The sequence below is a fragment of the Sceloporus undulatus genome, chromosome 5, assembly GCF_019175285.1.
Source record: "Sceloporus undulatus isolate JIND9_A2432 ecotype Alabama chromosome 5, SceUnd_v1.1, whole genome shotgun sequence".
NCBI classification, from domain to species: Eukaryota; Metazoa; Chordata; class Lepidosauria; order Squamata; family Phrynosomatidae; genus Sceloporus; species Sceloporus undulatus.
The window spans coordinates 42119803-42147182 of NC_056526.1; the positions used below are offsets into that span (position 1 = coordinate 42119803).

Below are 27380 nucleotides of genomic sequence, written 5' to 3' on the forward strand. Positions count from 1 at the left end.
AAACATTCCATTCATGAAGCATCAGCATTACCGGTAATTGCTTATATATGTTAAAGACAGAATCATCACCCAATATTTACAAATGACAAGTTCAGTAACCAATAACTCCTACATCAGCATAAGCAAGGAATTTCCCTGTGCTTCCATGGCAAAAGGCCAACTCAGGCATAGCTAGCTATTCAATTTTGCATGTTGCAACAAAGGTCAGAACTAAACTAGAATCCCTTTTATTCTTTTCAGTGACTTCACAATAGCTTGAGGTTTTATGAACAAATTGTCAAGTGGAGAATTCACTCAGTTGTCACTAATCTTCTTCTATATCAGTCCATTTCCCCTAAGATACATCTACTCGGAGCTTCAAAACATTATTTTTGGACTGCTGCTTCCAGAATCTCCCAGTCACTGGTCATACTGGTTGGTGGATTCTGGGAGTTGTGATACAACTCCTCTTCTGTTTTTAAGCCAACTTAAGATGACTTCTGCCAAAAAATAATGTTTTTTAGTACAGTGGAACCTTTGTATCCATGGACTTGCCATCTGCGGATCTGAGCATCCATGGACAGCAAGCACGTTGTCCCCAATGGTAGTGTGTGCATGTGGCTGTGCTGCCACTGAGGATAACAGGGGTTTAGCTAAGCCCTTGTCCCATTGCCCCTAATGGCGGTACGTCCGTGTGTATGCGCCGCCACTGGGGATGGGGGCTGTCCCTAATTGTGGTGCAGCCACTGCACTCACTGCCATTGGTGACAAAATGGACTTGAACATCCTCAGATTTTAGTATCCGTGGGAGGGGGTCCAGAACGGATCCCCCATAGATACTGAGGTCCCACTGTACTACAACCATAGAGCTGGAAGAGATCACAAGGACTATCCATTCCAACCCTCTACCATGAAGAAATACTGTCACACTGTGTGATGTCAAGAAAATCTTAGAATACAGTCGCCCTCCTTATCGGTGGGCTTGCCATCATGGACTGGAGCATCCGTGGATGGCCCTTCCCCATTCTCATCAATGGTGGTATGTGCAAATGGCTGCACCAATGAGGTCTCACACATTCCCATTGACCAATGCATTCCCACTGACTATAATGGGACTTGAGGTCCTGTGGTATTTGGCATCCGCACAGGGGTCCAGAATACAATCCCTGTGGATATGAAGGGCCAACAGTACTTCTATCTCCAATACATACTATATTTTGCATTTTATCCACAATTATACAGCAATGACATATTATTTTAAGGAACTAACCTTTGGAGAGTTGTCCTTTGTCCAGAGCAGTAAAGAGATATTCAACAAAACCTTTAATAGCTGGTAAGACCTTTTCTTTGGCAAGAGGTCTGTTAAAATATTGAAATACAAATTTAACTTGTTGCTTCAGTTCAAGATTTCAGGTATACTAAGTATTCTTAGCTTCCAATGAATATGTTTTACTACATTCTACACCTGAGTACAGCAAAAGAAAATGGTTTGCCACACCTTGCAACTGGCATTTTCTTATGACAGGCAAACATGTCCTGCAGGCACCAAATTATTTGGGTGTTTAATACTTCACTCCTCAGGAAGACAACTACACTATTTTGGAGTCACACAATCCAAGGAGAAGATTGTTGTGGCAACAGAAATATCTTTTAAATAATTCTCCCAAAAAGCTACTAAGACGTGGAAACAGAAATTATATCAAATCTGAAGAAAGAAGAAATTTAAAGTGATGGAACTGACTAAAAATTAAGTTGTCAATTGTTCATCAATTTTTTTAAAAAAATTCAGCTAATGGTATATTTAACCCAAATGTCATTGCCATTAAATTGAATATTACTGTCACTTAAGATAATTCAATGAAAGCATTAATTAACAATGATCGAAGAAGTATTCCCCAGGATCCTCGGCGATGTTGCAAAGGATACTTGATAAGACTATTGGATTTTTGTTTTCTTTGGCATAGTGCTTAGTCCAGCAAAGCATCTTAGGTTTTACAATCTCTGTGACGACTTCCTTTCACGTCACATTTCAAATCACAAAAAAAGATAATACATATTGATATCTGGTGGAAGACACAGATGTCCTCTTATACTTATCTATTTTATGGCAACAGTGATCAGCTTATATATTCTCAAAGGCCATTTCATTAACCAAAGTAAAAATAACTAGTTCTGGCACTAAGTTGTTATGACCACCACATGCAATGTTGTTTTTTACAATTAAAACAAAACTACAGTAAGCTACAAAGACTCACATATTTACCTTATATGAGGCAGCACAACAAGTGCTGCCCAAGGTCGTGAAAGATTAGCCATGTTTCTGTTTTCTGGTAACTGAATGCATGACAGAATATAATCCAACACCGCTTTTTCTTCTTTTTCTTCTGTTGTCTTCCTTCTCAACTGTCTTTTTGATCTGAAACAAAATGGATCTGTGCAGAAACTGACCAGTACATAAAATTGCATGTATATTTCTTGTACATTACTTCAAAGACTATGTTTGCCACTATTGTTGTTGTGTGCCTTCTAATTGTTTGCGACGTATGGTAACCTATCACAGGATGTTCTGGAGATGAGAATGTGTGACTCACCCAAAGTCACCCAGTGGATTTCCATTGCTAAGCAAAGAATTGAACTCTGATCTTTGGAGCTAAAAAGGCCAATGCTATTTTAGGCTGCATCAATAGAAGTATAGTGTCTAGATCAAGAGAAGTAATAGTGCCACTGTATTCTGCTCTGGTCAGGCCCCACCTAGAATATTGTGTCCAGTTCTGGGCACCACAATTCAGAAAGGACATTGAGAAACTGGAGCGTGTCCAAAGGAGGGCGACAAAAATGGTGAAGGGTCTGGAAACCATGCCCTACGAGGAACGACTTAGGGAGCTGGGGATGTTTAGCCTGGAGAAAAGAAGGTTAAGAGGTGATATGATAGCCCTGTTTAAATATTTGAAAGGATGTCATATTGAGGAGGGAGAAAGCTTGTTTTCTGCTGCTCCAGAGAACAGGACCCGGAACAATGGATGCAAGCTACAGGAAAAGAGATTCCACCTGAACATTAGGAGGAACTTCCTGACAGTAAGGGCTGTTCGACAGTGGAATGCACTCCCTCGGAGGGTGATAGAGTCTCCTTCCTTGGAGGTCTTTAAACAGAGGCTGGATGGCCATCTGTCAGGGATGCTTTGACTGAGATTTCCTGCATGGCAGGGGGTTGGACTGGATGGCCCTAATGGTCACTTCCAACTCTATGATTCTATGAGTTGTAGTCTTCTTGAAATCACTACACCACAATGTCTCTTGTCCATTACACACCTGTTATTCTTCCCCCACAAAAGACTCTGCAAAATTTCCCAATATAAAGAATTTTCAAAAGAGGAACCTGACATTTTTGTTTTGATACCTTAAGGTCCAGATTCTTGATATTTTTCCACTAATGTTTTCCCTCTTTTGGTTTTGAAATTAAGAGGAAGAAGTTTCAGAATTCTCCATTCACCATGGAAATGTCAACAGCACTCAGATTTGTATCAGAGGCAGCCTGCATCTTTTCCTCCCCTGTTGAGGTGGATGAGGTTATTCTGGAATAAATAATCTCTGGACTGTGTCTTGACTTCACTGAAACTCATCAGAATTCCACCTATCAATAACTGAGAGGCAGCTGAACTTGATTTATAGAGGGTGGTCACTGAAACACATACTACTAGGAAAAGCTAGGAAATAACCATAAAGAAATGAATTGCTCACATGCTTGAATTGTAACATTGGATCAACTGGTCCAACACTAAAGATTAATATACTCTCACAGAAGTCACTTTTAACCTTTAATAGCTAAATTAAAGACTTCTGCTTGAAAGCTAGTTTCCTGGCAATACACATTTGTGATTTTAGTACAACCAGTACTTGAAAACAGAGCAAGGTTCAACTTAGATTCCTCCCTATTCCTATGATACAGTATACATATAATGTTTCATTTAAGCCTTAAACCCACAGAATGGCCTATTAAAAATCACTACCATACCAAATAAAAGCTTGTTTGATTATTCTTTCAGCAATACAACAATAAACAGCATTCTCACAAACTGCCTGGGACACATACCCTTCAGTTGATTCCATAAAAACAAGGGGGTACTTCTCAAATGCCATAGATCCAACTGAGGGAGGTTCTGCTTTCTCTAAGATGAGCTTAGCCAAAAGTGCCAGGGCCTCTTCCTGAACCACAGCATCATCTCCACAAATGCAGGGCTCAACATACTCAAGGAGACTTGGAAGAAATTGCTGGGAAAAGAGAGAATGAATAATAGAGCATTATATTTACATTTACATTATGGAAAGTACAGATGCCAGAATTTCCAGAAGATCAAGGCTTCAGTATTTTTGTTTTTTTGGAAGTCTCTTCTCTCATCACTCAAAATGAATTTGGAAGCTACAATATATAGAATGGAACATAATGCCATTCTGCCACAGTGATACACTGAATCAAAAAGCATCCTATAAAGTTTAATACAAATAAAGTAAATCATTATCTTGCTTCAGATTTCTGTGAAAGTTTCCAATATTGTTTTAAAAACTGTTTTTAAGTATTTTAACTGCATCTTTCAAACTTTTTAGTGTTGTTAATTCTATTGTTTTATTACTTTAATTTCAACTTTGTGCTCATTTAATTGTAAGCCTCTTCAAATCCCAGTTTTCTGGAAAATGTGGGGTATAATTCTACTACTACTACTAATAATAATGATAAAAAACCATTCTTGTCACAAATTTAAACCTTCACAACCTCCATATTTCAACAAACTATTCTTTATTCCTGCTCTCCAGTTTGAGGGTTCAATGAACTACAGCTGTATGCTTATTTTGAAGTTCCAAAATGCTAAGATGTCAGGTCAAAATGATATTTTAGTTTTATATTAACCGAGATACAAAGGATGGCATAAATACAAAGCAAAGTTAGATTAAATGAATAACAGAAGAAGGCAAAGTGTTTATGATTTTACTGATGGGAGTTAGGTTTTCAGAGATTATATATGCAATAATTCACATTCATTTCAATACATAAATTCATGAGAATCTTTAAAAGGTTATAAAAACTTTGCCTACCCTTTCAAACTGTTCCATCAGAAACATGCCTTTAGAAAAGTCCAAAACAGAACGTCTTTCAAATCCACTTTGGAGGACCTGTTAAGAAGCAAATGAAAAATGAAGTAGAATCTTCCCATGTACCTGAGCTCATTTGTGGTCACTTACAGTATAGTAACATCATCTGCCCATCCAGTTCAACAACATCTCCTTTAACTAAAAGTTCTCAAACATAAGTCTTACCCAGGTTTTTTTTAATCTGAACTCATTAACTGGAATTACCTTGGATTGAATTTGCTATTGAGCTGTGGACTTCCACTTACACATTTGTGCATAACTGGTTGGGAAAAAAAACTGACTTTAAAAGAAAAATCTAAAATATTTAACAGGGATGCAACAGATAAATTTTCTTAAACCATGAGTGTACAATCTTTGGCTAAAGACCTGTTTAGCAAATCATTTTCTAATATTGTATAGCCCGCAGCGCTTCATTTGTCCTGGAGGGAGAAGACTTGTACTGTTATTTATGGGCTGGTGCATCCGCTTATAAATTGGCTGAAAGAAGAAATGAGATTCTTTTCTTCCTTCAACAAATTGCTCAGAGACAGTGACCTAGCTTGCATCCATTCCTTCTTTAAAAGTGTTATGTGTGCAACAGGTGAGAGAATGCTAAAAAATGGAACATGGCTATCTAATTAAGAGAAAGAAAAAGAATGTGTGGAACCATTCTACCAGGCCTGCCTGGAAGAAGACAAGCCCTCCCTTCATCCACCATCTTGAGGGGGGGGGGGGGAGAAGCAGGCTAGTTCCACCAGGCCTGCCTGGAAGAGTACAAGCCCTCCCTTCACCCACCATCTTGAGGGAGAGAGAGGCAAGCTAGCTCCACCAGACCTGCCTGGAAGAAGCCAAGCCCTCCCTTCATCCACTATCTTGAGGGAGAGAGAGGCAGGCTAGCTCCAAGAAGCCAAGCCCTCCCTCCAATCCATCTCCCTTGGTCCAGGCCTCGGAGGTAGAGAAGACTGCTGGACCTCATCACCTTCCCCACCACCACTCCCTTCTCCTTTTGTGTCGTGTCTTTTTAGATTGTAAGCCTGAGGGCAGGGAACTGTCTAATTAAAAAGACTGTATGTACAGCGCTGTGTAAATTTAAAATACTTTCTAAATAAAGGTTAATAATAATAATAATAATAATAGTAATGATGATGATGATGATGATGATGTTTTCTAGAAGTTATTTATACTAATTTAACCATATCTAATCTTGTTACCTTTTCAACTGTTTCTTTCACCAAAGAATCTGGTAATATAATATTTGCATCAAGAAGCAAAACAGAAATAACTTTGAGCAGGGTATTGCAACATGCCACCGAGAGATCAGGTATTTCTATAATTTTGGTTAATGTCTGTGGAATCAAAGAATGAAGAATTATTAAAAACACTCTTAAAATACAATACAAAACAACAACAACTACAACAAAAGCCTTTGCAGTTTTGGCACAAAGTTGAATACTTAAACTTCATGCTTTAATTTCAATTATTTTATGAATGCCATACAAGGCAGAAAGGATTACAGCTCCCAAAATCATTCTGTACAGCATAGCCACTCAGAGGCATGTAACCTGTCTTAGCAAAAGAAATAGTATTACCCACCTTACAAACTTCTTCAGGCTGTGTGATCTTGGAACCATGCCCATGTTCTGCAATGGTCAAATACACTTGCAACACCCTTTCGATCTGTTCAGAAACTTCACAGGAGTTGTCCTTGGTTACTTTTCCTTTGAGCTGGAGAACTGATTTCTGTTAATAAAAATAAGTTTTTAACACAAAATTAGACAAAAACAAAGACAAAAAACCCAAAACCCAAACCCCACATAAAAGGATCTGCAAGAACCAGGCAGTTCAGCAGCATGCAATACATAAATAAATCAATAATAATAAATGATAATAAAACTTTTATTTCTACCCCGCTTTTTATTAAAACAATCAAAGTGGCTTACAATCAAAGCAGCTTACGCTTTTCCTTCCACCTAGCCTAGAGTACACAAAATGGTTTTTTTCAAGAAATGAGCTCATAGAGAACATATTTGCAAAATAAATAGCTTTAAGCATTATATACCAGTATTGTAATAACAACAACAAAAATCAGAGCAGAAATCCTACATGATAGATGTAATTTGAACTGCATAACTAAATATTGTTTTCAGACCTCACTCCCAAACTTTTCTTAACATTCAGTAGCCACACCAAGCAATGAAGGTCTGATTTGCTGCTGATCAGGATGCTGCAGGAAGCTGCTTCCAGCCCCCTTGTACCTGCAAGCTGCAGTGCAACAAGGAATTGCAATGGGGTCCAAGCTGCATCCTGCTGACAGGAAGTATCTGGAAACATAATTTTGCAGTACCTGTACCCTGTTTACCAGCAGAACACACTTTCATCACTCAGTGCTGCTGCTGCCTGTTAAGCAAGATGGGGCGGGGTTGCAATTATAATTCTAAGCATGTATATCAAGCACTTCTAAATGTGTCCTTTTTGCACCCTAGAAAGGGCACCACAGTCACGGTGGCACAGCTATATGGTGTTGCTTCAGTGCTGCGTCGTGTGGAGCAGCATCATGGCACCCTGGGAGGCAGAGTTGGGGTGTGCATCATGTGGATGCGATACCCTGACTCCGCCCCAGGCCAGCCTTAATGGCCGGTCTGAACAGGACCTAAAGACTCATGAATTCAACAGCATGCCATGCTGATCTTTAACATAATGTGCTCAAAAATGCAACATGGCTACAAAGTATGATCTTCATATCCATAGGACTGGTACCTGTGGTTTTGCTTACCCGGGTTCAAAAAATACGTTCTCTCTTGGCAATTTCAAGGTCCTCTAGCATGATTCTATGGCATGTTTCTGCTGGAAGTTGACCACGGAGTTGCGCTAGAGGACCTAGAAATGCTGAGAGGCGTTCTCTCTAGGAATCTCTAGGTCCTCCAGTACAATTCTATGGTCAACCTCTGACAGAAGTCATTTATTTCTATAGGGTCCACTATTATCTGCAGTTTTGCATTTCCACAGTAAGTCCAGGACTGTATCCACCATGGATATAGGGATTGTACTGTACTTTTGAAAAAAGAAGGAAAATGTGAGGAATCGTCTTCAAGAAAATATTTGTAGCAAAGAGGAATTTTGTCTGTGACTGCATTACAGTATTCTTCCATTCTGTTCTACTGAGCAATGTGATAAAACTAATCTATTGCCTCATTTCATGGTTGACAACTTTAGAAGGAAAAAAAACCTAGTGAGGGAGCCTAGAAGTCTACTTGCCATAAACCTACCACAAACTAATCCCACCTCATACAAAACAGTACCATAATTAGAGGGCGAGAATATAGCAGATTCATTTGCTTTCCAGTGAACAACAACTCACCTGTAAACATCTGAAAAATGTGCCAAAATGCTCCTTGTAGATGAATCCAGCAGCTGACTGTACCATATGCTTGCATACTTCTCCAACAGAGATCCAAGGGAGTATAACTTCTGTTTCTGTAACTGGCCCTATCTTTTGCAGAATTAACATTATAGCCTGTAGAAAGAAAGACACATCAAGTTAGTATTATAACTGTTTACATTAAGGCATTTCTCATTTCCAAGAAGACTGTTCAACTCACTCAGTCATACATAAGCTAACTTTCAAGCAAATATGATTGAGACTGCTACCTTATAAATACCTTACTGCTTTCACTAAGTATCTGCCTTACATATTACAGCAAAATGATGCTCTCTACAAGATTAAGATACATAAATTAAGACTTTTTAATCCACAGGTATGGGCTGACTGAATATTTTAAAAACAGGCATGAGTGCTACAAATGAAAATAAAACCCTGAAAAGCTACTTTAAGAGTGAAATGCATAATGCTCATCTACATCTTTAATTCTTTAATTCAAGTATCATGCAGATGAATTCTACAGACCCAGTATTTGCAGCCAGCATGGCCATTGGTCTTGCTGACTACAGATGATGGAATTGTAATCTAACACAGCTGTAAAGTTCAAGGTTGGAGAAGACAGGACCTACATCTACTACCCAATGGAGAAAAGTAAAGATCACCAAAATTGAGTCAACCCCCTCCAAAATCTCCCAGATTTCCACATGTTTACCTTTTCTGCACAGGAATGAAACATATTCCTAACACCTTTACACATCTCAAAAATTAACTGTCCCACACCTTCCACTTTTTCTGGATGTTCTTCTAGGTCAAGGAACATTACATTTAAAAGTGTGTTTTGGTCAGGAACCTGTAAGAGAAAATCTCAAGGTGAAATCTTATCTCTAATTCATTTGTTGTGCACTGGAATACAGTTGAACATTACTGGTGATCCCTTTCCTTTCAAAGGGACACAAACAATTTTCTATTCCACTACAATGCATACAAACTAATTAAAGAAAGCAGGATTTCAAATGTTACAGGTTACTATATAAGTGTCCTATCTTTCCTCTCAGAAGCAGAAAAAAATAGAACCAGAAAAATTTCAGGATATTTTCCCAAGTTCTAAATATTATAATGTCATTTAGCACATTTGTTTTAAATATTACATACAAATATATTCAAAGCTTTATGTCAAAATTATTTCATTGGAATATTTGTTATAATGTACAGAGAACAGCATATACTTCCCTTACATTCAACAAAAAATGATTGCATCTCAAAGGTCCAAAACACACTGCAGAAATATTCTAGTTTGAGACCGCTTTAACTGTCCTGGCTCAATGCTAGGGAATCTGAGGAATTGTAGTTTATTGTGGCACCAGAGCTCTCTGACAGAGAATGTTAAATGCCTCACAGAACTACAGTTCCCAGAATTCCCTAGCATTGAGCTATGGCAGTTAAAGAGATCTCAAACTAGATTATTTCTGCAGTGTGTTTTGGACCAAAGAACACTATTTTTAGGATGCATATATATTTTAACAACTCTTTAGCATCTTTTTGCTGAGGTATAACTATAGTACATTCAGCATCACTCACTCACTGCGCTATGCATCACTTCTAGTTAGAAAAACTGATTCAGTACAGCTAGCTGAACATTTCATTTCAATAAAAGACGATCCAGGTTATTGGGCACAAGGAAATAATCACACTTTGTCTTGTCTATTTGTATGTGTGACTTACTGAGAAAAGAGGTTTTGTGAAACAGAAATAAACTTAGTAGTATGTTCAACTGTTAGTAGTATGTTCAACTGAGTACTAGGGTTTATTAAAGTTTGTCTCCTTAGAAGAATTACTATAATTTTATATTCTATATTTAACCCATCTAGTATGATTGACTGCAGTACAATAACCAAGGCAACTACGGATACTGCGCCTTTATTTCCTAAGAAAAGTTCTGTACCCATGTGAGGCTTAGAGGCATTGTGAAGAATAAAGATGACAGGCAGCTGGATGTTAACACTTTGCTTTTTAAAAGAGAAGCTAAATATAAAACAAATTATTTAAAACCTGCCAGCATCACAAGGAACTTTGCAAGTGCCAGGAGGTATCCATGGCCAAAGTGGTGTCTGCAGACATGATATGGACTAACCTTTAGGCCAATAAAACTACAATTCTATTCACTGCTAACAGATAAATAAAAGGATCTTGCCTACTGACTTTTGCTATCTGGCTCTATTGTATGAGCACATGCCAAACCCCACCTGAAAGAGTGGGCATCACACATGTCTTAACTTGGGTATCCAGCATAATTAATCCTGCTTTCAGACCTCTTGGCTGCTATTTATCTATTTAACTTTCCATAATCCTTTTTTCCTACGCCTCCCACTGTTTCAAACTAGACATTTGAGAACAATTCCTTCAAGGCCTGTGAAACCAGAGAATATTCTTTACCGAAATTATTACAGCAAATTTCACTCAGAAGATCAGTCAATCACTCTTACAAAAACTTTGAGAAGTAGGCCAGTATAAAAATGGTATTGCATAATAGCTGACTGAGGTAAAAATCCTTGGCTCAAATCCTAGCTTGGCATGAATATACTAGATGGATTTAGATAAGCTTCCCTGTCCTTCACTCTAGTCTGTAATGAAGATATAATTACAGGGTTTTTGATATTACCCACATCCTGCATCAATGACTACATGTAAAGAGATAGATACTAAATATTATTATCATGCAACTTCTATTTCACTAGCTGGTAACTAAGGCAGATATTGCAAAGAGATTCATGGTAAATTAAATTTGCTGGAAATTTAGAATGGGGGGGCAATAGAAACTCGGGTAAAATTTGAAATAATGCAGTATTAACACCCTTTGCAGATTGAAAGTCATTTTATTAACTCAGGAACATAAAATGCATATATAACTTGACTTGACATAAGAATGTTAGGTTGGACAAAGCAAGCTAAAGTAAGATCTGCACCTATTTCAATCAGAATAGCATCCACTGGGAAGGATCATCAAATGACAGAATCAAGTTGAAAATGGCCTCATGGCCACTGAATCCAACTCCCTGCTCAATGCAGGATCACCAGGTAAAGCATCCCCAGAAAGTAGGTGCCCAGACTATAATTGAAGATGGTCAAATGAGACCTCCACCATCTCTCTAGGCAATTGGTTCCACTGCCAAACTGCTCTTACCATCAAAAAGTTCCTTCTAACGTTCAATCAAAATTTACCTTCAAACCATTAGACTTGGTCATACCATCTGCAACAGCAGAGAATAGGCCTCCCCGCTCTTCTCTGGACAGCCCTTGAAGTATTTGAAGAATATATAATCCTTGTTGCCCTTCTATGAATCTGCTCCAACTTGTCTATATCCTTCTTAAAATGAGCCTCATTTAAACTGAGGCACCAGAGTTTTGTGGTTCAGCCCAAGCTTTATTTGCAGAACTCCCAAAGTCAATCCTGGGCTTCTGCATTATAACTGATCAAGTTGCAGGTGACAGGAAACAGCTTCCTGAAACCCTGAAAAATGTGTTACCAGTTAAGACAATATAGGGTAGAAGCCCCAATGGCTTCACTGAGCAGAAGTCAATTTCATATGTTCACTTAAATGAATGGATAACAGACACCTCCCCAAAAACAAGAGATGCAACTTTTTTTATTTCATTAAGGACCAAAGCTATCTTGTTAACTTGATTTGAAAGTGGTTCCTACATCTCTTTCACTTTTCCTATTTCCTCCCACTAAGTTGCCACTTTCTAAATATCACCTACCTTCCTCATCAGGAAGGTGAAGCTTTCTGCTGCAAAGTTCCTGATGTGCTGTTTATGGTGAGCCAACAGGGTGCTGTACAATCTGTAAATAAAACATTCAACATATTGCCATTAAGAAAATAGCCAGACAAAAACCATATTACTCTTTCATGAATGCTTTCTAAAATCTAAAGGAAAGTAAATTATTCTGACTATCAGGGTCACAGATTAGTGATAAAAGGACAGTTTGGAATGCTATAAATAAATACACAATCCCAGCTTAAATATGGCTCAGGGCCAGGATATCTGAAGGATCATATCTCCCTGTATGAGTTTACCTGTACTCTAAGCTCTTTAGGGAAGGCCTTCTATCAGTAACACTACCTTCCCAGGCACTGGGTACAAGCAAGAGGTCCTTCTTAATGGCTGCCACCTAACTTTGAAACTGCCTCCCTGCAGAGGCTAGGATGACTCCCTAATTGCTCTCTTCCCACTTACAAGTGAGAACTTTCTTATCCCAACAAGTTTTCAGGAATTGATGGCAATGCACTTTTAATGGTATGCTGTTTTGTTGTTGCTTTTAATATCCCATATTTTGCCAACTGTGAAAAGTTATGGTATTCATGTTTACAACTGTGGTACTAATGTCATGACTGCAAATGCTTCCTCCAATTTACCTTAAGAGCCAGAAGGTGAACTGCGCAATGGAAGTCTATAGTGTTGATGACAAGGGCACTGCAGGATGATGTTTTCAGTCCTCTCCCACCAGTCAGCTGTGGTGAGCCAACACACTGGATATTCCTAGTGGGAGGAGGCTGGAAAAATCTTGCAATGGTCACACCTGGTCCTCTTAGTTGCTACCACCACAGAGATAATAAGCAAGGACATTCTCTGCTTTTTGCAACACTGACATTCCAGCCAGCTAAACCATCACCAATATCTGGGTCTTACTGTCCAGCAGTTCCATGGAGCAAAGCAACAATTTGTTTACATGCTTTTTTTAAATACAAACATTTTTTAAAATTTTATGTTGACAAAACCTTCTAGTGATAAAGACAAAATATAACTTTACAACAATAACAGCACTATTATTACAATATAATAATTAAATAATATTTCAGGTACAGTTAATTTATTGTTGGACAGTGCAAGAGCACCAGAATAAACACAGCAAATATTATTAGGCAAAACAAAAACACCCAATTTTTTAAAACTGGAATAAGATTTTAAAATTTTATTTTTAAATCCTCAGTAAGAAACTAAACTTGTGTCTTAAGTCTAGAACACACTGTAGAAATAATCCAGTTTGAAACTGTTTTAACTGCCCTGGCTCAATGCTAGAGAATTCTGGGAACTGTAGTTTTGTGAGACATGTAGCCTTCTCTGTCAGAGCGCTCTGGTGCCACAATAAACTACAATTCCCAGGATTCCTTAGCACTGAGCCAGGGCAGTTAAAGCAGTCTGAAACTGGATTATTTCTGCAGTGTGTTTTAGACTTTATTTAAGATAAATAACAAACAGAATTAACTTGCAAACATACTAAATCTAAACACATAGTCATAAAAATGGATCAATGGCTCTGTCACACAGACATAATGAGTTAACTGCCAATCAAGCATGACCATTCATTTCAGTTTTTTATCACTTATAAATGCTTCTGCCCAAATGTAATTAATGAGACTTCTGTATTACATTCTTTATATACTTTTTTTAGATGGATCATTAAGGCTTACCGATAAATACTGGATATGTCCTTCACCATTAGCCGCCATAAGTATTTGTATAGGTACGAAAGAGAAGTAAAAGCCCATTCTAGCAGTTCTGTGTCTTGGGTATCCAACAGTTTTGTAATGGACAAGAAAAAATCTCCAAAATGAGGATAGAAATCTGTCTGGAGATCACGAGCCAACTGTACCACCAAGCTAAGAGAAAATATCAGTAGCAGCACATTGTAATTTAAATACACTTCAACAGTAATTAAAATTATCTCTGGTTAAAAAAAAAGTCTTGCTGTCCCATGGCTCACGCAGATTTTAAAGGATTTCTATATTCCAGCAGTACTGGCAGCTCAATATGTTTCTAACATTTATCATAAGTGACATCATCTCAAAACAGTTCTGCAAATATAACTACAGTTAACACCATTCTGAATTTGCAAAACAGAAACAGCAGGAGAGAAACAGGAAATTATCTAAAGTCACTAAATGGCTCACAGAATTGGCAGCAGAATTGTTAAATAAAAACTCCAACCACTGGATCACTTATTTATTGCACGGCAGTGGTGTAGGCCCTCTATGAATGCGCTTAACCCACAGAGTTTTTCAAATGAAACAATAGAAAAACAATAATCAATTATGCTTGTTGGTTATACCAACAAATACTACATGTTTTACTTACACACACAGGATCATGAAGATAGCTACAATGCCATGTTGGCACCAAGAAAACGTATATTTATGTGGATATGTTCTAGCTATAGAAGCATTTTAAAACAACCTGCACAATTAATTAAAAGTTCTCTACAGATCCATAAGCAACATTCTATGATATCAAAAAATGAAAGATTTCTAGTATCACAAGGGCACTATTCTTTTTTCTTTTTTTTTCTGTTAGGGGACTGAAGGGAAAAATGCACTACTGGCTTTGTTTTGTCCCTTCACGGAAAATACATTTTAGATGACAGTAACATATACTTACTCCAAAAGAGGTTGAAAAGCAAGACTGTTTTGCACTTGTAGGTGAGTTTGTAAGCTCTGCACAATGTCGTTCTGATAGTATACCAGCTGGTTGAAAGATTGGCATTTGTTGACTACTTCTCTATAAAAAGTCACTGTGTAAACGAAACATTGAAAAACTTTAGAAGTATTACCAGTTTGGAAATTCCACATAATAGGTATCTGTCTCTGGTCAAACTCAAACAGTGCAAGTGTATGCGTTTCTACTGAAAAATTAAGTGACATTGTTTTCAGATAGGTTTATAACTATGCAAGCTAGTATATATTGTAGCCTCGATTCTTTTTTTTAAGTACCACAGAATACAGTAAGAGTCAGCAGCATACACAACATTCCCCTTTGTTGTTACTGAAGCACAAAGATCACAACTTTAAAGGCTTAAAGTCACCAGAGCTGCATCTGTACTCGAGAAACAATCCAGTTTGACACCACTTTAACTGCCATGGCTCAATGCTATGGAATTCTGGGGACTGAAGTTTTGTGAGACATTATTTTTGCACTGCTGATGCAGCCTGAACTTAACAATTGCTGGGAACTGTAGTTTTGTGAGACTTTTAGACTTTTCTGTCAGCGAGCTCTGGTGCCACAACAAACTAACACTCCCAGAATCCAATGCACTAAGCATTTAAAGTGGTGTCAAACTGGATTATTTCTGCAATACAGATGCAGACCAGGTGACTAAAACATATACCAATGGAGTACAATCCAAACATGCAAATCCTCTACTCACTGGGGAAAGGGGGGTTCTCTCACAATCTTTTTAGGGAAGATGGAAAACCTTCACATAACCAATAGTTGAACAATAAAAATCTACCAAAACTCCCATTCAAAATCTTTCTGGGAAGGCAAGAAACAATTCCCTAGATATGGGGGTTTAAAAATAGTTGTTTTTTTAGCTCAAACAAGTTCTACGCCAATGACACAGATACATACACATCATTGTAAAGGCACAATGGATTAACTGCAGGGAAGATTTGGCATGAGCACATAAAGGCTTGCATTTGAAAAGACTTATTTGCACAAAGAAGAAAGATATTTCAGGAACTGGAAGAAACTACAGCTGAAAGGCTAACAAAAAAATAGAAAAAATATGAACATTACTATCAGAAATTTTCCAACATGCAGACTACTAGTGGATAAAGCAAATCCATTGCTTCTGATGTGTTACACGGATTTATGCCACTTCATCAAATGTGAAAGGCCAATATTAGTTTTTGAGTAAATGAGCACAGCCATCCATTCCACAGATAACTGCAATAGTTGCAGCACAGAAATGGACTTATGCCAACCTAAATTAAAGGACATGTTGTATGAAGAAAAGTGGTCATTCCACTGTAAAAATAATACAATTCATTTTCAGGGACCAGTGTTCCAACAATATTATGAGTATAGTGCTGGTCAAAGACCTTTAGCAAATAATCCCAAAGCTGAATCACATCATTTTTCTCCAAGCAATTCTGTACAATTTTCTGCCAGTAACTAAATTAATTTTGCCAGAGTTAACCTGTGGTTAACTCTTACAATAATCTGTATGTATCTACTTTCTGTGTAGAAGAGATAACAATCCCATTACATTGGTACATTCAGCCCTTCTTATACATGGATTTTTTATACACGGATTCAAGCATCCACAGTTTGAAAATGTTCAAAAAATGTATAAATTTCAAATATCAAACCTTGATTTTCCATTTTTTATAAGGGACACCATTTTGCTATGTCATTATATTTAATGGGACTTGAGCATCCATGGATTATTTTGTAATCCACGGGGGATCTTGGAACCAAACCCCAGCGTATAACAAGGGTCCACTGTACAATACTCTTAATCCCATGATGCCACTTTCTATGATATTGTACTGATTCAGTAGCCTGTATCCAAAGCACTTGCTAGCAAACAAGTCACTGAGCTGAACCATTGAAAATGCTTATATTCGTGTTACACAATACTAATTACTACATAATATATTGCACTCCTGCTAGTTACAAATTTGCAATAGTAATTTACACTAAATTAAGTAAATTATTTTGGCAATCAGCTTCACAAAGCATCCTTCCACTTCCACTCTAACACTGAAAGCTAGACAAAAATTGCCACAAGAAAACCAGTGTTTTTAACACATCTGAAACACTCCTTTTTCCAACATATACATATTAATAACTACATACTTACAGCTAGCTCAGCTGCAAATCTTTAGTGTTAATATGCATTTAAAATCTTACAACACAGAATATAAATACAAAAAAGAAATACCAAAGTGCCGTGTAAGGTTCAACTCTCTCCATTTCTCAAGTCCTTCATGAAAATATGTTTCAACGTCCTGACAAGATCAAGAATGTACATTAGTCAGTGTATATATATGTAAAGCTTAAATAGAATTCAAATAATAAAACTTATGTAAGAACAAGGTTGTAGCAGTACAACCTTATTCTGGCAGAAGAAGGAGAAAGCAAACGTTGGATCCTCAAAACTATTTCTTCCTCTCACAATTCCCACTCTGTAAACTAATGATTACTACTTAATCATCTGATGGGAATGTTACAAGGATACACCAAAGAAGTATGGTGGTACTACTGCAATTGGATGAACATATGTGGGATAATAAAGAAGACTGAGAATGCTAATTATTCCAGATACTGGTTTCAAGAGCAATTACAATGCTTTTGTGGATGACTTATCACAATGGTATCACCAACAGAATCTTGTATAGAGCAAGGGGAAGCAACTGCTGTACCAATGTATCTCAACCATCAATGTTCCCATGAGTGAAGAAATTAACATCTGGTGATATCTAATATACACATGATACTTTATCATCTTTACTTGAAGGACAGTAACAAAAACTCAAAAGTACTCCATTGTCCTTACCTCAGCATAGCTCCCTGTCCTGTCAATACGGTGAATAATATCGATGTTGACATTGCTTAAGCGTTCTGAGAAGGTGAGAAACTGCAGGGGAAACAATAGAAGTTACAAGTTGTTTGTCATGTTGTGCTTAAAAGAAAACTATCAAATAACCATGCAACTGCGCCATTATTCCATGTACAGTAGTTGTGCCATTTAAAAACTGGCTCATTGTAATACACTGCTCATAAGACAGCATGGCCATACTATATGATATCAGTCTTACATGACTGACATGCAGCTGGGAATCACTATTGGCCAGAATTTTCCTGATTCAAAATTAATATTTACCAAATGTTTTCAGTGTGCAGAAGCAGAAGGCACACACCATATATCAGAGATTTGTTCTATGTATCAGAGATCTGAGATTTTATCTCAATCCATCAGTCAGCTTTGGGTGTTGGTTGGCCAGCAAGAACAGCCCACTCCTTTATTTCAACAAAGGGAGTTTGTGAACATTAATTATTTTGCATATATAAGCTCAATTTCCTTTGTGAAATGAATTATGCCTCCGGTTCAGCATTAGCTCTCTGGACTGGCACACCTGAATGAACATCAATTTTACTCCTCAAAGCAAAAGAACATTATTCTCTAGTATCAGACTGGAAAACCTATTATCCATTTCCATTTGTGATACCTCAGAGAAAGAGGTAAAATGAGACAAGGAGAATAAACAATTAACAAGTAATTCCAAACCTCTACAGATGAAGGTGTCCCATTAATTTAAGTTCCAAATTAGGTTCCATTAGAGAAGTTGGGTTTTTTTTCCTAAATGGCCAAGACACTGTTGACTCTAGTGCCATAATTTTCATCCCACTGCCAACATGGGCCTAGACTAGCCAATGTAACACCTCTATGTTCTAGATAGTACTATGCAATTACAAAATGGAGAAATAAGCACTGCTATATTGGAACCTACAGACTGCTACACATACTTACAAGGTTCTAGTTTCTAGAAAGAACATATAGCAAAAATCATTATCTACATCTAAGCCCTATAATTCATACAGTTGTCGCTCCACATTTGTAGCTTTGATTTTTGCGGATGTGATTATTCACGGATTTGATTAATATGTTATCTCTAGGAATCTCTGGGTCCTCCAGCGTGACTCTATGGCCAACATCCACCAGACGTTGCACTGGAGGACCTAGAGATTCCTAGAGAGAAAACTTTTCTAGGCATTTGTAGATTCTCCAGCACAATTCTGTGGTCAACCTCCAGCTGATGTTGACTACAGAGTTGCTCTGGAGGACCTAGAGATTCTTAGAGAAGTGTTCCTCAGTTTTAAAAAACAGTGGTGTTTTTATTTTATTTGCAATTTTTCACTTTCATGGGGGACGTACATAAAGCCACTCCCTCCCTCGAGAAACCCTGAGCAGCAAACCTCCTTCTCAGAGGGACCAGCCTGGGACGCTGAACTTTGGGCTCCTTCTACCACCCTTTCCATCGAGCCAGGCAAGAAGCAGCACCGAGGGAGAGAGAGAAGGGCATTGCTGGGAGCAGCAGGTACTTTCATGGGGGTCCTGTGTTCCCAACCCCAGCAAATGTGGCATACACCAGATTGAAATACTCACCTGAGGAAATAAGAAAGGAAGAGTATCAATGGCCCAGAACGGACGGGCCGAAAGCGCTGTGCTGACACCGATACTAGGGTTAGGGACCGTGCACCAACTGCACGGTCCCTAACCCTAGCATGGCGCAGTGGCAGAGTAATGACAGCATCCTGTCCATACGGGCACCGCTATTTTGATGTAAGCGACGCACAGCCTCCGCATGTGGCTTACGCTGCGAGTGCGCCACTGGTGCACTTGCGACATCACTCTGGCTCTGCAAAAAGAACCCGGAAATACCGGGTTCTTTTTACTCCGGAGGGATGGCACATGGTTTCGGGGTAATAGTGGACAATTATGGCAACCCTATCGACATTTCAACCTTCTGTCCTGGAGGAATTCCAAAATTTCCTCAATTTTGAGTTAGAGAGCCAGCGTGATGTAGTCCGACTACACCTTTGGAGACCAGAATTTGAATCCCTACTTGTGCATAGACTCCCACTGGGTGGCCTCTCTCAGCCTCAGTCACACTCTCTCAGCCTCAGAGGGTGGTCACGGCAAACCTCCTCTGAAGAAACATGCCCAGAAAATTCTTGACAGGGTTGCCATAAGTCAAACATGTCTTGGAGGCACACAATAACAACTACAGCAAAGAAGCCTGAATTTATATTTATATGAGTGTTTGCAGCTCTTTTTTTTTTTGGTCCAGTCCTTCATTTTTCTTGAATGCCCTACATTTTGCCATGCCTTATCCTCATTTGTGGTGAGGACACTTGGTCACCCTGATGGAGTCTAAAAAGTCCTTTAAGGTTGTATCCCCACTGCAGAAATAGGCCCAAAATATACTGCAGAAATAATCCAGTTTTTGAGAGTACTTTAACTGCCCTGGCTCAATGCGAGGGAATTGTGGGAATTGTAGTTTATTGTGGTACCAAAGCTAAATATCTCTTGGTCCCCAAACTGCTTTTTAAAGTGATTTTGGACTTCAGCTCCCAGAATCCCAGACTATTGGCCAACATGGCTGAGGCTTCTGGGAGCTGAAGGTCCAAAATCTCTTAAAGGGCACAGTCATGGCAGTTTCATGGCCTGGTCTCAAACAGGATTTTTTCTGCAGTGTGTTTTGGACCATGATCCACTTTGACACCCCTTGAACTGCCACGGTTCAATACTATGGAATTCTGGGGATTATGGTTTGTTGTGGCCACAGAGCTCTCTGACAGAGAAAGATAAATATCTCCTCAAACTAGAATTCCCAGAATTCCTTAGCACTGAGCCATGGCAGTTAAAGCAGTCTCAAAGTGGATTATTTCTGCAGTGTGTTTTGGACCATGATCCACTTTGGCACGCTTTAACTGCTAGGTCTCAGTTCTAGAGAATCCAGGGAATTATAAGTTTGGGAGATATATACCTTTAAATATATTTAATCCAGTCTGAGACCACTTTAACTTCCATGTCTCAGTGCTATGCATTCCAAGGGATCATAGTTTGTTGTGGCCACAGAGCTCTCAGACAGACTACAATTCCCAAACTACAATCCCCTAGTGAAAGGGCAATTAAAGCAGTCTCAAACTGGATTATTCCTGCAGTGTGTTTTGGACCATGGTCCACTTTGATACCACTTTTAACTGCAATGGCATGCAATCCTGGGGACTGTAGTTTATTGTGGCACCAGAGCTCTGACAGACAAAGGTCGATATCTCCCAAAACTACAGTTCCCAGAATTCCCTAGCATGGAGCCAGGGCAGTTAAAGCGGTCTCAAACTGGATTATTCCTGCAGTGTAGATGCTGACTTACCCTGTGAGTGTTTTCAGACTTGTGAGAGGAGGACTTGCTCTTCATGGCGCTGGAGGCTGAGAGGGCCAAGGCTATGGGACCCTGGGAGGGGTTGAGGCAGCTGGGTCAACGTTCACACATTCACACACGTGTAGCCCTCTCCCTCAGCTGGGTGGGGGCTGCCATCTTGGATGGAGCATGCTGGGATTGGAGGGGCGTCACGTGACAAAGCAAGATCCAGGAAGTGAGGCTTTGCACTGGAAAGGAGGAGAAAGAAAATCTTGCTCCCCTGAAAGGCTGCATCCACACTGCAGAAATATGATGGTGATAACCCACTTCCATCCCGCTTGAGCTGCCACGGCTCCAGGCTAGGGAATGCTGGGAACTGTAGTTTTTGAGAGACATTTTATAGCCTTCCTTTGTCAGATAGCTCTGGCTCTGGGGCCACAACAAACTATAGTCCCTAGAATTCCACAGTAGTCTGGCAGTTAAAGCGGTCTCAAACCGGATTATGTCTGCAGTGCGGTTGCAGCCGTAAAGGGCTTTTCAGACTCTCATGGATAGAACCCAATTAAAAGTGCAGCCTTATATACTGGGAAGAGCGATTTGTAGCCTTCACTTTGCAAATATACTTAGCAAATATACTATTATTATTATTATTATTTTATATTATTTATTTATATACAAACTCAATCCTCCATATTTGCAGATTTAATATTTAAGGATTTGATTACTCACTCACAGATATTAATATGTCATCTCTAGGAATATCTAGGTCCTCCAGTGCAACTCTATGGTCAGCGTGTAACTAAAAGTCGCACTGGCCGGTTACAAACCAGCACTTGGGACGTCCACAGGACGTCCCATTTTTAAAAAGGGGCGTCTCTTCTAGATGCCCCTGGGTCTAATACGGACTCTGTCCGTACAATATAGTGCCAGCCGTTCCACACGGCCAGCACCATCTTTACGTATCGGACGCTGTGCGTCCGAATATGTCGCGGCGCCTGTGACGTCGCGAATGCGCCCCAGCGCCTCACGACGTCACAGAGGCGCCGCAGAAAGAAGCTCCATTTTGGAGCTTCTTTTTAGCTCCGTAAGGGAGCCGTGCGGTGTGGCTGTGACGGCTCCCTTATGGAGCAAACGGCGGCGGCGGCAGACTGCCTCAAAGCGGCAGTCTATAACCCGCCACTGAAAGACCTAGAGATTCCTAGAGATCAATTTATAGCATTCAGTTTGCAAGACCTTAGCAAATATACACAGATACTCATCCCTCCATATTTGCGGCTTTAACATTTGCGGATTTTATTAATACGTCTTCTCTAGGAATATCTAGGTCCTCCAGCGCAACTCTGTGGTCAACTTGAACTAAAAAACCGAAAGACCTAGCGAGAATACTCTACTAGGCCTTTGTAGCTCCTCCAGTGCAGTTCTATGGTCAGTGTCTGTTGGACATTGACCACAGAGTTGCACTGGAGGACCTAGAGATTCCTAGAGAGATGTCCTCTCAGGTAAAAACATGGTGGTTTTTGTTATTTGCAGTTTCTCCATATTCACAGAGGTCTTGTGCCCCTTATCCTAGCAAATATGGAAGGACAAGTGTATTTAAATATACAGCACGCATCTGTTTTACACAGGCTCGCCATATGCGGCTTTTAGCATATGCTGAAAGCCGCGCCAGAAGAGCCCGTTGCGCACCCTGGAAGAAATAATGGGGTGCGTGCGCTGTTGTGCACCACGGTCGCGAGCCCCATTACTTACTATGGGGCTTCAGCATACACTGATTTCCCCTTATGCGGAGGGATCCAGAACGTAAGGGGAGGGCGCACTGTATATAATAATAGGGTCTACTGGAGATTTATAGGGTTGCCATGAGTCCAGGCCAACTTGATGGCGGTTAACAAAGCAAAGTTGTTAGACTGCAACTCTTGTTAATTCTAACAAGTGTGTCCTCTGGCATGGGACCCACAGATGAGTCTAAGAACATCTGGAGAGCCACAAGTCACCCATCCCTACCATATGTCCATTGCCTTAATGGATGGAGCTGACTTCTGAACAGACACCCATAGAGTTGTGCTTTAAAGTTGTTCAAAGACCTGGCACAAAAAAGGTCTTTCACTTGATACTGTTTTGATGGATCTTCCTTGCACAGTGGGCCCTTGGTATCTGCTGGGGTTTGGTTCCAGGGCCCCCCCTCATGGATACCAAAATCCACAGATGCTCAAGTCCCATTATGTACAATGGTGTTGTAAAATGGGTGTTCCTTATATAAAATGGCAAAAACAAAGTTTGCTTTTGGGAATGTTTCAAGCTGTGGATGGTTGAATCCATAGATAGAAACTGTGGATATGGAGTGCCAACTGTACCAAAAAGCGTGAAAAAGTAAACTTGGATCCAAAACACACTGCAGAAATAATCCAGTTTGAGACCGCTTGAACTGCCCTGGCTTAATGCTAGGGAATCCTGGGAAGTATAGTATAGTGTTTGTGAGACATCTAGCCTTCTCTGTCAGAGAGCTCTGGTGCCACAATAAACTACAATTCCCGGGATCCCCTAGCACTCAGCCAGGACAGTTAAAGCTGGATGATTTCTGCAGTGTGTTTTGGAGCTCAGAGATTATTTTGCTCATTATGTCACCTGCTGAGAGCCCCAGCCTCTTTGGACATATTTTCCTTTCCTTTTGTTTTATTTGGTTTTTCTTTCTGCCCCTGAAGGACATCTTTCCCTTACCTGTAAATGACATACTGTATATACTCAACTATACGTCGACCTCATGTATAAATTGAGGGCAAATTTTAGGACCAAAATTATGGATTTTGACATGATCCATAGATAAGTCAGGGTTAAAACTTTGGGGAATGTAACAAAGCAAGGTTTCCAGGAGAAAAGCAAAGGAAAACAATGCCAAATAACTTAGTAAATTTCAGCAAGAAAAACTGTTTGTGGTCACAGGATGGATGAAAGAGTAGAGGGAGCAGGACAGATTATGCTCTTGCCTTGCACCAGGAGATGGTTCCTCTTTTTAGAAGAGTTTATAAATACAGTATTTACACTGATAAGTCGACTCAGGTTTTTGGAGTCTTTTTTTTACTAACATTTCTAAATTTATACATGAGTATATACAGTAAATACAATTCTTTCCTACAGCAGGATTATTCTGGCTCTTTCACACACATGGATATATGCATGCACGCACACACACCTTAAAATGATTATGGTGTTTAGCCCTGTGGGCACCAAATCAGAATTACAACATGTTTACCAACCACATGGTTCTAACAATCTGATTTTAAATTACAATCTATTAAAATTACCTGAACTGGCTTTCCAATAAATCTACAGTGCCAAACTGTTTATAATAAAATTTATCTAAGGAAAATCCGCTGCAGGATTAGGTGTTTGAGGAAGATGATGCTTGAGACTATCTTCTTGTCCCTTTTATGGCACATAATTATAATGCTATTATTCTACCTTAACTTCACAGCAGCATTGTAGGAAATCATGGGATTTTCAGTTTAGGAAGGGATATTGAGAATTCTCATCCAGAGAACTCAAAAGCCTCACCAAACTACAAATCCCATGATTCCACAGGAAGCAGTCATGATGGTTAAAGTGGGATCATTGCACTATAATTGTGTAGTGTGAAAGGGCCCTGTGTCAGGTGGATGCTATTCCAAATTTGGCAGCAGTGAAAAATTAACAGCATAACTATGACCCCAGAAACAAAAATAATGTTGCAACATTAGCTAGGCAGGAAAAGTACCATAACCATATTCCCTGAGTCTGACTCACGTCAATATATAGGTCTGTCTCTGGCTTTCTACTCCACCAAATGCATCTCAGGAAGTAGACTTTAGTCTACGAAAGCTCATTCTGCCAACATCTTTCTTTCAGTTAGTCTCAAAGGTGCTACAAGATCTCTCTACATATCAAGCCATGTGGCATGATGATTGATTATGTAGATGAAACCCTATTTTTCCTCTGGATGCGAGGGTGAACAGGTAGGGCAGTCATTTAGTGCTCTCCCTTTATTTCAATGGGATTGTTTCAACTACATCTTTTCTGCAGGCATAACATTATGCTGCTTTTGGTGATGACAGCAAATCTTGATTGAACAGGAGATTCTGAGTAACTTCCATTTCTTGCATATCATGGCCCTAGTCCACCCATTTTTCTCCCTTGTGCTGCCTGGTATTGTACTGGTACAAGGATTAACTAGCCTCAGAAAAAAAAAACAATGCTACAGTTTCTCTACCAGAGTGGGAATTGTGTGGCCCCATAGATGTTGATGGACTGCATGTCACAGCAGTCCTAGTCAGCATGGATGATGGGGATTGTACTTGGAGATTTGCATGACTTATACTTCTGCCCTTCACCATCGTATGCTAGGCCTCTACTAATAAAAGGGAATTTAGGAACAAATCTGTTCTTGGCTGGAAGGTATCACTTGGGGGAAAGGATCATGCTGCCAGTATATAGACAAGTAATGCTTAGGTGAAGCAGCCAGATCAGCTCTTACTGTTGCTACAGTGATGCTAACCGAAATCCTACTCATGTAATGTACCGTTATCTGTTATTAAAACAGTAAATAAAAAAAATATTTGCTTCAAGGAAAAATATATTTATTTTGAAAAAAACACATTTTTTATATTGTGCCCAAAGGAGAGGAAATCTAAGGTAGTCCAAAGAGGCACTTATTTGCTTGGTTTGTTTCCCAATAAAAATATTCTTGGAGTCATGAGTGTTATCCCAGAGGTGCCCATAACAAGTAAATACTGTAAAACTCTTTATATATCTAGCAGAGCTGTAGAGGCCATTCTTTTGGGATCTGATTTTAGTGTTTGTACAGTAGGATTTTAAAATGCTGTGAAAAGCTGGAGGAAAGAGTTTGATCAAAGGCTGTGCTGTGATATCAAATATTAATGTGTCTGACACAAGCTATGATTATAGTACCACCCTCAGCCTTTTGCAAAGCTATTATAAAGATCCTTTGATATTTCAAGTTCAGCATTACAGCTGAATAGATGGCCAATCAATAAAGGAATGCTCCAAGGCATTAGTGCATACCAAGAGACAAATAAAGTTTCATTTCAGACAGAAGAAATAAAGTATGAGTAACACCAGTTACCACTTGTAGCATTAGAAATAAATAGGAGGAAGAAAATAAAATAAAATGATTTTTAAAATATTTTATGTTGGGAGAAAGCAGTACTGAAATTATCTACTCTCTCTCTCTCTCTCTCTCTCTCTCCATGTTTCTGGAGCAGGATGTATTTCCACCTATTTCTGTTCTGATTAACCACTTAAGCAATAATGCCATAAAAAAAGAGAACGCAGAGACTGATTTGCTCTCAAGGGGATGGTGGGAACTGAAAAGCACCAGTGCTAAAGACAGAAAGAACAATCCTGTGCTGAGCAATGCTGTCTTTTTAATTACCTTCCTGGTGAACATTTGTCAGTTCTTTCACTTACATTAACCTGGAGTTTGAAACTGGTTGAATCATAAATCTGTTTTTGTAAAATTAAAATCCTTAAGCAAACAAGGGTTCTATAACCAAAAGGAGAAAGTTCAAATGGGTGTGACTCATTGGTCTTTTGCCATTGGGGATTAAAGAAAACTTGGACTGAACTTGATGTAACATTTTGTCTCTTCTCAGAATTCAAGGAGCTTCTTCCCAAAACAAGGAAAACTTGATGCACATGCTATTGTGTTCCGAACCACACAATGCCACCTTGAATCATTGGTGGGAAGGTGGGTAATAAATAAAACTAATCAAATAAATTGTAAAATGAAATGCACCAAAAGCAATATAAGTACATCAGAAAATATGACATTATATAGAGATATGTTAGTATATGAGTGTCATGGCTCCATGCTATGGAATTCTGGGAAGTTTTGTTTGTTGTGGCACATAGTGGTACTGCCAAAAGTGTGAAGCTGTATTTATATGTGTACACACACAGCTGTCTGTGTGTGTGTGTGTGTGTATATATACACATACATACATACATATACATATATACACACATATATACACACACACATATATATACATATACACACACACACACAAACTGTGGAGGAGTTGAAAGTGTAATGCTGCATGTATATGCTTACACACACATCTTTGTGTGTGTGTATATATATATATATACACACACACATACATACATACACACACACACACACAAACTGTGGAGCA

The 27380-nt window shown here is 39.1% G+C and overlaps 1 protein-coding gene across 3 annotated transcripts in view; it reads right to left on the minus strand.

Annotated features, from left to right (window-relative positions):
• Positions 1–21372, minus strand: part of UTP20 (UTP20 small subunit processome component) — an 83663-nt gene extending 62291 nt beyond the window's left edge. For 2 of the 3 annotated variants that reach the window (XM_042470518.1, XM_042470520.1), the window contains exons 1-14: positions 21202–21372; positions 17820–17900; positions 17205–17271; positions 14918–15050; positions 13954–14142; positions 12242–12323; positions 9195–9332; positions 8462–8617; positions 6697–6843; positions 6315–6449; positions 5068–5145; positions 4070–4248; positions 2243–2395; positions 1250–1338 (exon numbers count right to left, since the gene is read on the minus strand). In XM_042470518.1, coding sequence (XP_042326452.1) covers positions 1250–1338; positions 2243–2395; positions 4070–4248; positions 5068–5145; positions 6315–6449; positions 6697–6843; positions 8462–8617; positions 9195–9332; positions 12242–12323; positions 13954–14142; positions 14918–15050; positions 17205–17271; positions 17820–17900; positions 21202–21246 — 1672 coding nt within the window. In that variant the 5' untranslated portion in view covers positions 21247–21372. Of the gene's footprint in view, positions 1–1249; positions 1339–2242; positions 2396–4069; positions 4249–5067; positions 5146–6314; positions 6450–6696; positions 6844–8461; positions 8618–9194; positions 9333–12241; positions 12324–12897; positions 12951–13953; positions 14143–14917; positions 15051–17204; positions 17272–17819; positions 17901–21201 lie in introns of those variants that run through there. The other variant, XM_042470519.1, reaches the window with a different exon arrangement.
• Positions 21373–27380: the final 6008 nt, after the last annotated feature.